Source organism: Oculina patagonica, chromosome 2, assembly GCF_052425735.1.
Source record: "Oculina patagonica isolate OP01 chromosome 2, crgOcupat, whole genome shotgun sequence".
In the NCBI taxonomy this organism is placed as follows: domain Eukaryota; kingdom Metazoa; phylum Cnidaria; class Anthozoa; order Scleractinia; family Oculinidae; genus Oculina; species Oculina patagonica.
Genome location: NC_135759.1, coordinates 44,532,240 through 44,546,589, shown reverse-complemented (window position 1 = coordinate 44,546,589; position 14,350 = coordinate 44,532,240). Strand labels below are relative to the sequence as shown.

Genomic DNA, 14,350 nt, shown 5'->3' with positions numbered 1-14,350 from the left:
GCGGATGGAGGGGGGTGGGGAGTCAAGGTTTTTCAGCATTTTGCAATAGGTAGATAGCCCTGAGCCTGCTCTCCAATTCTCTGCAATATGTCGTAATTTTTGATGACGTTTGTTACGTCATATGTCATCAAGTCCGCCATCTGACCAAAACGCTATAAACTTTTGGTTAATAAGAAAATGCCTGGGATTAAAACAAAAAAATACGAATTAATAAGTCAAAAGTTCAATCAGGCTTAACCTGAATTTCAAAATTCGGTTGCCATAGCAATGTGAAAAATTGTGGATACACAGAGTTGACACTTTAAAATGTAGATTAGGAATGAATGAACAGAGTAACCCACTTTCAAAATATTGAAAAAACCTTGCAGCGTGTGGCATCCACCTTTGATTATCGAAAATAATCTGGAATTGCTTGGTTTTCGCCTTACAAATCTGGCAATGAATAAATGAGTTATTAAAATGCATCAGCAAGTTAGAAAATGACCAGGAAAAAAAGCGATATTTATTTCCAGGTTTTGGATAATTGTAATTACGCTTTCCTTTTTTTATTTTGCAGTCACGCCACCTCCTCCAACAACAGCTGGCACCCCACCCCCACAGGGTAGGTATTCTTAATGACTTCATCATCACAATGACAGCGTTAGAAAACTGTAATACAGTGTCCCGCATCAACAGACTATATACTATATACCACCGACGATACAAGACTATATACCACGATACACGTGGAAAGAGTCTACTCATAAAATGTACCTCGATGCGGCACTGACTAAGAGCGCATGGAAATTTCTATTTACCTTTATGCACCACAGATTAAAAAGTACATGGAACTTTCCAGGCAGCTTATGCAGCACGCATTAAAAGCCACTGGAAGTTTCCAAGAAGTTTTCATGTTACTACGCATATAACAGAGGTATGGAAATGTACATCTGCCATGTGACTATATACACAGATGAAAAAGTACATTTTCCATTTTCCTTATGACAACACAGCAGCATATGAATAAAAATAATATTTCCTTGCGCTTGTGAAAAAAAAAAGGAATAACGGATCGACGGTGTTTCCTGTAATGAAGACGTGGCGATCAATATTTCCTGTGTGTCTTGGAGCTGGTGTTCCTGCCTTATTGTTTCGAGGTTGTTTGTGACTTAGACGTACTTTGTTTTACGTCATTGGTGAGCCCCGTGTATGTTGAAAAACGTGGTACAATCATTTGCATTCAGTGCTATAAAGTAACGCGACATCACTAAATTTATCTTTGACGACGAAATTCTGGGATATAAACAGTGCGTTTACATTTTCATTGAAGAGAGTTCTGACCCGTTTACAATCACTGAATCCACGGCATCCTTGTCTTGGTTGCTATAGCTTCCATTTCGCGGGAAACAATGCTACCACACCTTCCAACTATCGCTGACTAGATTGCAGTAATAGCAGAGAGAACAACGCTATTCGGTCTCAGACTTCGTGTCTCCCCCCCCCCCCCCCCCCCCCCCGATCAACAATCCCCAAATGCTCGGCGGAGTTTGGCAATTTGCAAAGCGCGGTCGAGGAGTTGACGCCAGAGAACAAATCCTGCTGTTGGTAGGGTAGAGGACATGAACCAGGGATCCGGTTTTCAAATCCCGCACCCTAACCACTCGGTCTCATCGCCTTCCCAGGGAAATGAAATGCTATTGATTACTTTCTCTTTAAGGTTCTTGCGGCATTCGTCCACAAACCAGGATTGTTGGTGGTGTCGCTGCTAAACATGGTGACTGGCCGTGGCAGGTCCAGTTACGTACCACTTCCGGTTTCCCGTACTGCGGCGGTTCTCTAGTCTATCCCCAGTGGGTTGTCACAGCGACTCACTGTGTCCGAGGAAAGCAACCCAGCTCTATCGTTATAAGGTAAAACTAATACAAAATACAATACAGTAAAATCCCGCGTATAAGAACCTAGATGTTTTCAAGTTAGCCTAAACAGGTTCTTATATAAATGGCCGTTTAGTGTAAAATTAGGCAAACTAGGTTCTTAAGGACGTTCGCGCGAAAATTTTCTAGTCGATAGATTTTATTAAAATTTTTACAGCAGTCAGATAATAAGTTACTTGTGTCAAGAATGCAAAAAAAATGGGGGTCACCGACTTCGTTTCAGAGATAAAGCGTGTGGAAAACTACCCTGATTCTGAAAAATTGGCGAACGCAATTCAACATGGTTTACAGGATTTATAGTTAAACATATTGAAGATGAGAAAAAAAAAAAAAGGCAAATGATCTTAGTCATATTTTGTAGAAATGGGTCTGTTGCGTAAAAAAATTATAGTGTTGCAAACTTTTTGTAAGACTTAACCCTGAAAGCGGTATTTGAAACCGTCGTACAGCAAAACGAAAAGCTCGAAAAGAGGCATTCGAACGAACGTGGGACCAAAAAAAAATCGACTTTTGATTTTTTTCAATTTTACGCAAAACGTAGATAATCGTCAACAAAAGTGATCCGTTCAAAAAAATGTGGGGTCACCAAGCAAAGTTCACGCGACGACTACCAGCCCTATATGTGCTTGCTGAAGTAATGCAAACTATATTGTATATAAATATCCTCCATTTTATTTACGAGAATACTAATGTAAAAAGTACTGGCTGCATAGCAAGAGGAATGTTTTTTTTTTTTGGAAATTAATGGCGTGGGTTTATTTTTGGTTTGAAAATTGCTCATTTGACAAAAATGACTCTGTTGAAGTGAGAGTATTCATGCTAGGGTCATTGTACGGTGGTACAACATGAATTAACTGTTAATCAATTGTATGTTTTTTTATTAAGACTTGGCGCCCACAGACGTGTTAACACTGTTGGTACTGAACAGGACATCAAAGTAATCAAAGTGATCACTCACCCATCATACCACAAGCCGGTATCATACAGCCATGATATTGCCTTACTGAAACTGGAAAAACCAGCTACGCTGAACAGGTTAGGTATTTCATGTGAACTTTGCACTGGTTGTCATGATTTTTCTGGTTTGCTATGCACGCAAGGTACTTCGCTAGCAAAAATGATTTTAAGGGGTTCTTGATGATGCAAGAAGTGTTGACGTTAAATAATGACACGAGTAAAGATAATTTGCATTTCCATTATTGGGATTAACGAGTGATTTTTGTTACTATCAGGCGCAATAGTTTGTGAGAAATGCAGTGTTAGGGTTTTTTCGATTGAACTCTTGATAAGTGCGAAACGCTTGCACGAAGCACTTGATTTACGTTCATGATCGGTAAGAAAACGACCTTGACAAAATTAGAGGAGACAATTATAGTGAACACAAAATGAATGACGATTTATATACAAATTTCTATGAAACAAGATGTTTCAGTAGAATGCATTAGTTGGGATGTGATGGAAAAAATGTATTATTTCCTGAAGGTCAATTGAAACACTTCTATAAAACTTCTGACTACGAAAAAAGCAACAAGTCTAACGCTTACAGTTCAGACTACAAGGTGCTCATTTATTTGATATTTTTAAGGTCAGTCGAATGGGCTAGCACGCAAGCGCGCGAGAAAAATCTCTTCCCACCAGTAGGCGCGACACGCTTGCGCTCGGGGTTTTATATTTCCTTGTCGCTCGAGGCCCTTTTTACACACAGCAGCTCTGTGTAACTACTCAGAAAACTAAACATCTCTCCTGCTCTTTAGATACGTGAACCTGGTGTGTCTTCCAAACACTGTCGCTGCACCAGCTAACAATACCAGATGTTGGATCACGGGCTGGGGAAGGCTTGCTTCCGGAGGGGCCACTCCAGACTACCTTCAGGAGGTCTCAGTTCCAGCGGTCAGTCGCGCCCGCTGTGATAAAGCCTACCCAGGAAAGATCCATGACTCCATGGTCTGCGCAGGACTGGACCAGGGTGGAATAGATTCCTGTCAGGGTGATAGTGGTGGACCAATGGTGTGCGAGACTGGCGGAAAGTTTTACCTTCAAGGCGCCACCAGCTGGGGCTACGGATGTGCTAGTCCTGGGAAGTTTGGGGTCTACGCCAAGGTGAAATATCTGCTGCCGTGGCTGAACAACGAAATATCCAAGAACTAACCTAACCGTACATGACGGCGACAGTTTATTAACGGTGTTATGCTAAAAAATTTCTCCCTCCTGTACACAAGGAAGAAAATAAAATAATATTGTGGGACATAAGGTTCAATAAAGGCATTGAAAAGATAATTCTTCGAGCATTGTAGTCTTTTAACCTTAAAAGAGCTAGTACGTACTACGTTTGGTTGATAATCCGGGGCCGTAACTTGACTTTTGGCAAAGACGAGGAAACATCGGTGATCGCCGATGGCGCGAGCCACAGATTTTGAAGTTTAGATGTATAAAAACGATATTTTCAGAATTTTTACAAGGTACTTCTTCTGAAATGTCCATCTTGTTCAACTGTGAATTATGTTCGCAACTGAACGTTTTCTTTTTTAATTTTTGGTGTGATTTTAGACGAGGCGAGTGCTTTGTCTTGCCTCTTGCTAGTTACGGCCTTGTAATCTCCTTGTTTAGATTCAGTCCAATTTGCAGAACATAATTATACATAAATTTCTCGATTTCTCTACTATCAGCTAATTGATAATTGACTCACATTTTAACTGACAGTTATTCAGATTTATCGTTTTAAACCCCGGCCTAGTTTCGCAGGGGATTGTTAAAATTTGATCCCATTCAGGCTCTCCTGTTGCACTTGACAACTGTCTTAACAGAGGTTTCCTAAAATTTAACATGTAATGTGAACTAGAATGCAAAATTAACGCAAAATATGATAAACGAAACTTAAAAAGTCATTACATGTTCAAGGAATTCCATGTCCCGCTATCAGACTTACATAGTACATGTTTGTAATGCAAGCGCATTTTGTCATTAGTCAAATTATGAACATTTATTTTTGCCTTCACATTTAACGAAAAAAAAAAAGAATTATGACTGTCTGTGATTTAGGGCTGCGCTGCTTGATTTCGTCAAATTAGACTAGCTTCGATCGTTCAAAACATAAATGAAGAAATAAAACAAAACAAAAAAGAGCGCGGAGAAGAGAAGAGTGAAGTGAAGTGAGGAATATACAAGTGAAATAAAAGGGGGAGTAACCATTCACTAAAGGTATTTTGGTGTTTGAACCGTGGAGCTCCGCTTTTAGACTTGGGTTAATCTATACATTATGGAAACGCTGCATTACAGTGTTGCACAGATTGGTTGCTAGAGTGAAAACTAGAATATGCAGGCAATTGGATAAAATTAATATATGTGCTTGTCTGTTTAATGTGTAAATATATAGATACTGAACAAGAAGTGCATTAGTCCCAGACCGCTTGTTTCTCTTGATTTGAGGTTTTGTTTGAGATCGTTCCCAGTCAATTTGTTAGGCTAGACTAAGCATTCAGAAGTCAAATGTCATTTTCACTGTTTGCAGCTTGTTAGGTATTTTAGAGGGGCCTTGGAAGCTGCCGAAAGACGTGTTGGTATCTACAAAACTGTACAACAAAGAGAACAATCGATTGACACGGGAGTAAAAGCAGAAAACACAAATATTGGATGGGGTATACCAGTATTTCTCTCCACTGAAAACAAATTATAATAATACAAATTAACTAAGCTATATATAGGAATTATCTCGAACGAACGACTTAATGTTGTCAGACGTAACATACATTTCAGATAACAAATTTCTTCCTTTATATGCTATTAAATCTTCCATAATTTAGGAAATAGATTATAAACACTCGTATATATTTTTTTCTTTCACAAAAATTCTGAAAAACGCAAGAAGGAACAAAAAAGTAAGTCTTACTCTATAACTACTTGTAAGTACAAAATGAACTTAGATTCCCCTATAATATGTAATTTAAAAAAGTTTTTATTTCAAATTGAGAGCTTGGAAGATAAAGCTTGTTATTCCGGGAAGCAAATAAATTTGCAAATTACGCATTTCAAAAATTTATAAATAATTGTAAGAAATGTACCCAAGATTCTAAAGTCAATACAACTGTAGCTTTCCACCTTACACCGTTCGAAAGCGTCTTGATTAGTTAAGGGAAGTTTTCTGGTGACTTTCAAAAAGAAATTCTGTATTACAGCTGTACACCAGTAGCTTTACAATAGGCTGGTTGAACTTTGCGACAAATTACAGTGTAAATGAATGACTAAAGCATTTCCGGCGCTAGCCATTGGTTAATAATATCTGCTGCAACTAGTCACTGGTACATGTCGCTATTTTGCACTCAAAACTACCCCCCTCCCTACCTCGGTGTTGATTTAGAAAAGCCATTACATTATAAAAGTGCACTATGGTTTGTAACATGTACATGTACAGTACCACAGTTTATTCATAGCTTTCAACCAGTTCTGTTACCGGTGTCAGTTAGCAGCGCTTTTAAACAAACCAGCCACCCAATATCTCGCGTGGCAGGTTATTTCCAATACAGGTGTATAACATACACTGGGTATTGTATTTTGTGGACCATTATTCTGTATTCTCTTAGCCAGTCTCTGTATGGATGTAATGCCTCTGTAAAAAACCGTGCAACAGATCGAAGGTTGTAAAACTTATTCCAACAGCAATGGGTCCCTTGACCCAGTTCATGCTCAAGCCTTTGTACAAGCCTTTTTTCAACCCTTCAGTTGCATACACATACTTCGCAGTGCTCCACATTTTTCGATACTCTGGCCTTGAAGTCTCAGAAATGCCATCCGTCTGCATTCGCCGACGAATTATATCCAGTGGATAAGTGGCAGATTGGCCAAAGAGCCCTGCACACGCCCCAAATAAAAGTCTGTGGAGTGGGTGAAGTTTCTTCTCGCGGAACATATCAGAATAAAGTTTCTTTAGTGATTCATAAGTGAAAAAGCTTATGCCAGCATAGGGCACTATTCCCATCAGGGTGGGGAAAAGGCCTCTGTAATAAGCTGAAAAACCTTCTTCTCTGTAAATTTTGGTAACAATGTTCATTAGCCCAGTGTACCTAACGGGATAAGAAAGTAAAAAAAAAATCACTTAAACTTACGGCTTCGACAGACTAGACATTTAGTGGTCAATAAAAACTTGTTATCGATAACTAAATTTTGTTGACAACTAAAACCCTTAGTGTGTGAGGGGAATTGTCGACAAATGCTAGATTTTAAATTGTCGACGGCTAGACAGTTCCCCTTTTCCAAAAGGGAAACTGCTTAGTTGTTGACAACTAATAGTTTTTGAGAACTATGTTTTCTCGGTGCTCAGTGGTTTGAGTATGCATAGCGAATGTTAGTTTCCAAGCTCTTGCTGGCCTAACTTAGTTATCGACATTTAACACTCTGATGAAACAGTTGCAAAACTAATTTACCTGTTTTTCTGGGTGATAGCTAATCTAGCACGAATCATATCCAAAGGGTACGTGAACAACGCAGCTGTAATGCCTGCTAAGGAACCTGCCAAAAATCGACGCACTGGAGGCAGAGGTCTGAAATATAACACAAATATACGTGACTGTTTGTAAAGGTATTTGCAGCAAACCTAAAGAGTCAGCACATGAGAAAAATTGCATACAAAAGGGATGGAAAGAGAAGCATTCCCATGTAGGTATGTAGAGTTCTGAAATATAACACAAATATATGTGACTGTTTGTAAAGGTATTTGCAGCAAACCTAAAGAGTCAGCACATGAGAAAAATTGCATACAAAAGGGAAGGAAAGAGAAGCATTCCCATGTAGGTATGTAGAGTTCTGAAATATAACACAAATATATGTGACTGTTTGTAAAGGTATTTGCAGTAAACCTAAAGAGTCAGCACATGTCGATGAGAAGAATTGCATACAAGAGGGAAGGAAAGAGAAGCATAATATGGGTGAACTATGTACTTCATCTGTACATATTTCCAGCCAACTCTATCTTAATAGACACCTCTTTAAGACAGACACCTCCATAAGATGGACACCTGGTGTAACTAACTACTGTAACTAAACCCCCTTTAAGACGGATACTACTTTAAGATGGACAGTTGGAGAAGGTCCTGAAAATGTCCGTTTTAGAGAGAGTTGACTGCAGGGCTGCAAATAATTTCTTTCACTTGAAAGGACATACCCCCCCCCCCCCCCCCCCCCCCCTTTCCCCCCCCCCCCAAAACCAAAACCAGATAACCAACTACTTGTCCTACTAAGACACCATCATGGTGGGACAAAATCTTGGTCGGACAAAATTTTGGTCGGACACCACTAAAAACAAAACGTTTAATTTTATTCATTGTTGCCGTAAAATGATTTACCGTCAAAAAATTGTCTGGACATCATGTCCGACCACACTTGGGATTTTGTCGGACATGAGCAAATTTTGGTGGGCAAATGTCCGATGACCGACTGTTATTTGCAGCCCTGTGACTGTATTCATAAAAATTTTTCCTATGTTGTACAGTATAAACCAGAGGCAGCAGAGCATTTTGAAATGTGGGAGAGCTCAAGCCAAGCGCATACTCCTACTCAAATTTTCCCAAAATGCCCTAAATTGCATAATTCGTTGGTAGTCATAAAGACAACCCCTCCCCTGCTCTGCTGCCTATGTACATGACATTATAACAATACTTAATAGCCTGTTTCATGCTGTTAGATTTCGGTTGAACAGGCAGTCAAATTAACGTGTGAGCTAGGAAAGAATACTTTTCTGCTGACATGTATTATTTTGCCTTTTCTACCATAACTCTGAATGTTAGTACAAGCCTGTACATTAGAGCAAACCTACCCTTTCTTATTGTCTTGTCTAAGTAATTGTTTAAACTGCTCATGTGCTGTAAACTGCAGTGAAGCATAAGGAATAATCCTTGCCATTGTTGCACTGTTTCCTCTGAAGAGCCCGAGAAACCCATTTTCTAAATATGTCTGTCTTAAGACGCCAACCGCTCCCTGGCAACAAGGTAAATTAATACAGAATAAAAAAAAAAAAAAAAAAAAAAAAATTTTTTAATTTTTCATTTGACATCATTCTAGGTTGTGGTTCACTTTACCCTTGGTACAATTATTTTTTTTTTCTTTCTTCTCTGTAGGAGTATAGAATACCAGACTGTTACAAGGGTTAAATTGAACCAGAACTAGAAAACAACTGAAAATTTTAAAATTAGTTTTGGGCAATTCATTTTTTAACAGAACTTTACAAAATGTAGACCTTTCAAAATTTTAATTATCAAAAATATATTACTGGTATATTACGGTAATGTGTGAATTAGAGAAAATAAAAATACAAAATACAAAATCTTAATTTCAGTAATCATGTTTCTCTTGCAAGGAATGAGATATTTAGCCCATGGTGTGCACAAACATGTATGTGTACATGTATACAGCTACCATTTTACTTGCCCAGTGGGTCAGTAAACTTCAAGTTTTCACTTGCCCCCACATAAATATTTCTTGCCATCATTCAGACTAGCAAGACCACTGACAACAGAGGCTAATTTCACTTGTTCTCTGGACTGGGCCACCAAACTTTAGTTTCACTTGTTCCATAACAAAATTTACTTGCCCCAAGCAATCAGACCTGGTATTTTCCCAACCTTGCATGTAGGTCAGTAAAACAACAGTTAACTCAACATACCTTCACTGAGAACTGTCTGTTGGAGGCTACAAAATAAACAATTGCCATGTTAGTATACACAAATTATACACAAAAAAACTACAGTACATGTAGTTTAATTATCAATAAAGCAATGAATAATCAAAAATGAATGGACACTCTCGACTGGTATTGTACAGTTTAATGAAGATAACAGTCAAGTACTTTTATTTACCTGTACACAAATGGTAGGAGAAAAGAGAGTTTGTAGAATATCAAAATAATATTATTTAGTTAAAGTGTCTATCCAGCCTACAGGTTTTTTGTGGTTTTTGTATCTCTATTATGCATAAACAAGTTTTCTAAAAGAAATTTTTGGATTCCGCCACTTTTTCGCTGCAAAATCGAGCTTTAAAGTTCCCTTTTCGGCCACGCCCAAAGAAGTTGTCCGGGAGTCAAGACCAGAAAGAGTCTGGGTTCCAGACCGGCTGTGACGTCAGATCAGGAACCGCAAAATCTTACCGCCATTTGAAGCCGGCATTTCTTCTAATAGCGAGGAGATACTGGCGGTAGAAATATACCAGATAGATGCGACGTTGTGGTATGCTTGAATACTCCAAATGAAGAAAAGGGTATTGAGCTGCATTTTGGGGTGATATGAGAACAGAAGCAAAGGCTAGAAGGAAAATGAAGATGGACTTCGTCAAGTTAAAACGTGCAAAGTGGAATCCGAGTGCCTCATCTGCCGTCTGTGCTTGCTACTTCGCTCCCAGGGATATTACAAGAAGACATTCCTTTGAAAATCTTCAATGCCAACGGTCGCTGATGTAAAATGATAATTGGCATTGTTCCTGTGCCAAGATTTCACCGGAATACTTAACTTTGTCCAGTCGAAGTCGTCATCGGGTATTCATTACTCATTATTCAATTGATTGAGTGTCTGTTCTCGAATGACAAGACACGCGTCTCGCTAGACGCCTAAAAAACTACCAGTAAACGTCGCCAACTTCCCAAGAGATTTTTATTGCCTAATGTCAACCATCGTGTAGAAATAATAAGCGAGCAAGCGTCGCCAAGCAAAGATAACATGTAGCTGAAGCGACGTTCGATTTGTCGACCAGTCAAGGTAAAGCGAATTATTTCTCCCTCGAATATCGCTTGAATTTCTATTTCTTTTTCTTGTAAGTCTTGTTCATAAAGTCTTATTAAAATGTGATCTTTATAATTGAAGTCCTTGTGCTCGTACGTAGCTTTTCAGGGTTTCAACTCCCATACATGTAAAGTTATAATTTTATCGATCGGTCTCTGCAAGCACTATTGTTTGTTTAAAGTGCGTACAATGAAAAGTTTATCAAAGCTTTCACAGCCTAAAGTAAGCATTGTCACGATGAAAAGAAAAGTTTTTCTAAGTTTCAAAAGTTAAAAAAATCGATAGTTTAGGACTACTGTTTGTTAATCGTTTTTGAGACAATCAGTCGCACTTATCATAAGCGCGTGTTGTCAGCATTTCTAAACGCGTGAAAAGTCGCTTGTATTTTTATTAGGCTGTAACAAGAAGGACTAATAAAAGTAATAAACATGTTTATTAATATTAATCTTTTGCGTATCAACTAAGGGCACATTTATTTGCAACATACGCAAATCTACCGACGCGACAAGTGTCGATTCAAAACAAACAAGCATACCACTTTCAAGTCAATGCGTTGTGTGAGTGTCAAGGGCAATTTTCGGGAATAATAGTGCTTACAGTCTATTCGTTATATTGTTTTCATTTTCGTTTCACATCTGTAATGAAAATTAAAAGGTATACAGCCTGAGAATGCAGATCGATTTCCGTCCGTCGTTGTAGGTTTCGCGACGCTTGAAGTGTCCATTCAAAGCTTTCTGGAGTGAATTTGCGTACAAAATGCAAATTTAACGCGCGGAGTGGGTGTTTGGAAAAAGTATCTATATACCGGTATGTGTCTAATTCCAGGACTCTGTTAAGCTGGTTTTGTAATTTTCGTTCCCTCTCTTCAATAAGTTGCTTCTCTCGATTATATTCTTCTATCCATGCATTGTCCGCTAGAGGTTCTTGAGAGTAAGCGCCTTCTTCTTTGTTACTCTCAACTTCTACTGCAGTGCAAGCGAACGTTTCGAGTTCTCCGGACTCGATCTCTTCGTTCGAATCAGATGAGCTGCTAGTCACGTCTTCTTCAGATAAGAAATCGCTGTCTTGTGAGTATTCCATCCAAACTCGAAGAATTCTTGGGAAAAACAAACCTTATGTTGTGGCTGTCAAGCAAATAAACAAATGCAAACGCTTCGAGCGGTTCCTGATATGACGTCACTCATCACCAATCCTCGATCACGCGGTCAACTTCTTTGGGCGTGGCCAAAGCGGGAACTTTAAAGCTCGATTTTGCAGCGAAAAAAAAGGCGGAATCCAAAAATTTCTTTTTAGAATACTTGTTTATGCATTAAAGAGATACGAAAACCACAAAAAACCTGTAGGCTGGATAGACACTTTAACTGTAGGCTAACAGGCTGCTATTTAGGCAAACCATTGTCTTATTTATATGGCTAACCAGAATCATTCTTGTCCCCCTGGCCCTTTTGTTTCTCATAATAATAATAATGCAGTCATGACGTTTCAAAAGAATGTATGAGAGGGTCATTACCTTTTCGATTTCCGTTAATAGCAATTCTTTGTTCCAAACAGCCAATCAAAAAAAATTGAATTAATTCAAAACTCCTATGTCCCCAGAGCCCTTTGTTTTCTCATGCCAAGCCAGATAAGAGAAACGAAAAGGCTATGTGGAAGAGACTGAACCAGAATGTCTCACATGGCTTGCACATTGTCAAGACCCCATGACTACCGTAAAGACCCGCGGATAAGCCGCACCCGCAGATAAGCCGCACCCTGAGTTTAACAACTCAAATGTTGGAAAAAAAGTGGTTTTTTGAAAGTAAATCAAAGAAAATCCAAAGTCGAGTCAAAAAACCAAAGTTGAGTCTGAGGAAGTCTTCTCCATCGAACGTAAACTCAGTGAAAATTGAAACAGAAAATACTTCAGTCATACCCACAATTTGAGCTCTTTAATATAATGAAAACCAACTTTAACATATTATGGGTGATCTTTTTCTGTCATTTGTTGACAGGTATTTCTTCATTCAACGCAGTTTTTCCATAGATTTTTGTGTCGCAACAACAAGAACTTGCGTTTGCCTACGTTCGTAGCTTAGTAACCAGGCATTTGATCGGACACGAAATATGGGACTGGGGCAAGAACGTAAAGCAAAACAAGATCGTGGCTATCATATCGACAAATTAAAGAGATTTGGGAGCCATCTATTGGGGATAAACTCGTTGCATGAAAAGAGTTTCGTAATCAGTTCGCCAAATTTTCCATCAAAGTGCAAAATGAGAAAGAAACAATTGGCCATCTTACTCATGAATACTTGTGGTATTTTCTCGCTCGTAAAGTATCAATATTATTGTTAAAGGTATAGGCCATTGTCGACACTGCAAACAGTATAGGAGCTGTCAAACTTGCAACAGCAATGACCGGTACTCTCCTGTAGTTTTTTGTTATATTAATTTACATAATTTTCCATAAATAAGCATCAGTTCACGGAAATTTATGGCACCTTTTCCGAATGTTCCCGGAGATAAGCCGCACCCCCGCTTTCGAGCGAAAATTTTTGGAAAAAAGGTGCGGCTTATCTGCGGGTTTTTACGGTACTACATGTTCTGGTCTCAGTAGGGAGATTGCAAGCAATTTTGCTAAACTGCTATGACTGGCACTATCACAGCTACAGGAAGAAAATTTCTCAAAAAAAATTAGACACCGCATGCCAGTCAGTCACATCTGGCCAGGTACTGAATGAAGGGGGCTTTAAAATCCCCCCAGCCTATTGTTTTTTTCTGATTTTCCGAATCCCAATCCCAATCCCAGTTCTAGATTGTTTATTAGTTTGTGATTACCAGTCCAAGTGACCCAAATCCATTTTTCCAGTGAAAATTATATTTGCCCAAATCCCAGTTTCCAAAAACCCCTTCAGGCCCTTCATAGCATAAAATCCCATTCAAAATGTCGGTAAATCTTGAGGAAAATTCCCTGAGATGAAGTTTAGCTGTTCAGAGACACTAGCTTTCAATTTAATAGGTGTTTGTTTTTGATAGATGTACAATGTAGGCAGTTGTTTGAAATGTCACAAATTGGACTTAAACTTTCAATGAATTCCACCAGAAGCTATCAATACACGTCAAGAAGTAGTCTGTTGCACTTGTCACCCTCCACAAACTGCTTGTACTGTATTTACTTGAATAAGCGCTGCCCTCGAAAAAGCGCCACCCTCGAATAAGCGCCACCCTCGAATAAGCGCTGTCCTCGAATAAGTGCCGCCCTCGAATACATGTAAGCGCCGCCCTCGAATAAACGCCACCAGCCTATTAATAAGCACCACCCTCAAATAAGTGCCGCATTTGGGACAAAAGATTTAATAAGCGCCCCCCCCCCCCGAAAAAGGGGAATTCCGTTTAACTAAAAACAGCACAACAAAGCAACTCTGAAACCAACTTGGACATTTCTTTCCATCAAAAGCTATGTTTGGCAGTTCAAAGCGATTATTTTACCGCTCGCCCATTAGTTTTTCTATCCACCATTCTTACAATACGTAGTTCTGCAAATGTTGTATAGGCTGCTAACCTTGCCAGGACAGCTCTCTTCAGCAAAAGACGAATAATGACAATAAAAAGACGCTATTTTCAATTACTGTAAAAGATAAGATTCTTTGTGGCTTCAAAATTTTAAATAAGCGCCGCCCTCAAATAAGCGCCACCCCC

The 14,350-nt window shown here is 39.0% G+C and overlaps 2 protein-coding genes across 3 annotated transcripts in view; one reads left to right on the top strand and one right to left on the bottom strand.

The window, feature by feature from the left end:
* The window catches only part of LOC144644768 (MAM and LDL-receptor class A domain-containing protein 1-like), a 47,727-nt gene extending 43,537 nt beyond the window's left edge, over positions 1–4,190 (top strand). For both annotated transcript variants that reach the window (XM_078504294.1, XM_078504293.1), the window contains 4 exons: positions 557–601; positions 1,697–1,889; positions 2,799–2,948; positions 3,668–4,190. In XM_078504294.1, coding sequence (XP_078360420.1) covers positions 557–601; positions 1,697–1,889; positions 2,799–2,948; positions 3,668–4,061 — 782 coding nt within the window. In that variant the 3' untranslated portion in view covers positions 4,062–4,190. The remainder of the gene's footprint in view (positions 1–556; positions 602–1,696; positions 1,890–2,798; positions 2,949–3,667) is intronic.
* Positions 4,191–5,241: 1,051 nt separating this feature from the next.
* LOC144644794 (mitochondrial coenzyme A transporter SLC25A42-like) overlaps positions 5,242–14,350 on the bottom strand; it is an 11,029-nt gene continuing 1,920 nt past the window's right edge. The window contains exons 2-5 of the mRNA XM_078504337.1: positions 9,565–9,590; positions 8,719–8,879; positions 7,331–7,447; positions 5,242–6,970 (exon numbers count right to left, since the gene is read on the bottom strand). Of these exons, the coding sequence (XP_078360463.1) occupies positions 6,487–6,970; positions 7,331–7,447; positions 8,719–8,879; positions 9,565–9,590 (788 nt within the window). The 3' untranslated portion in view covers positions 5,242–6,486. The remainder of the gene's footprint in view (positions 6,971–7,330; positions 7,448–8,718; positions 8,880–9,564; positions 9,591–14,350) is intronic.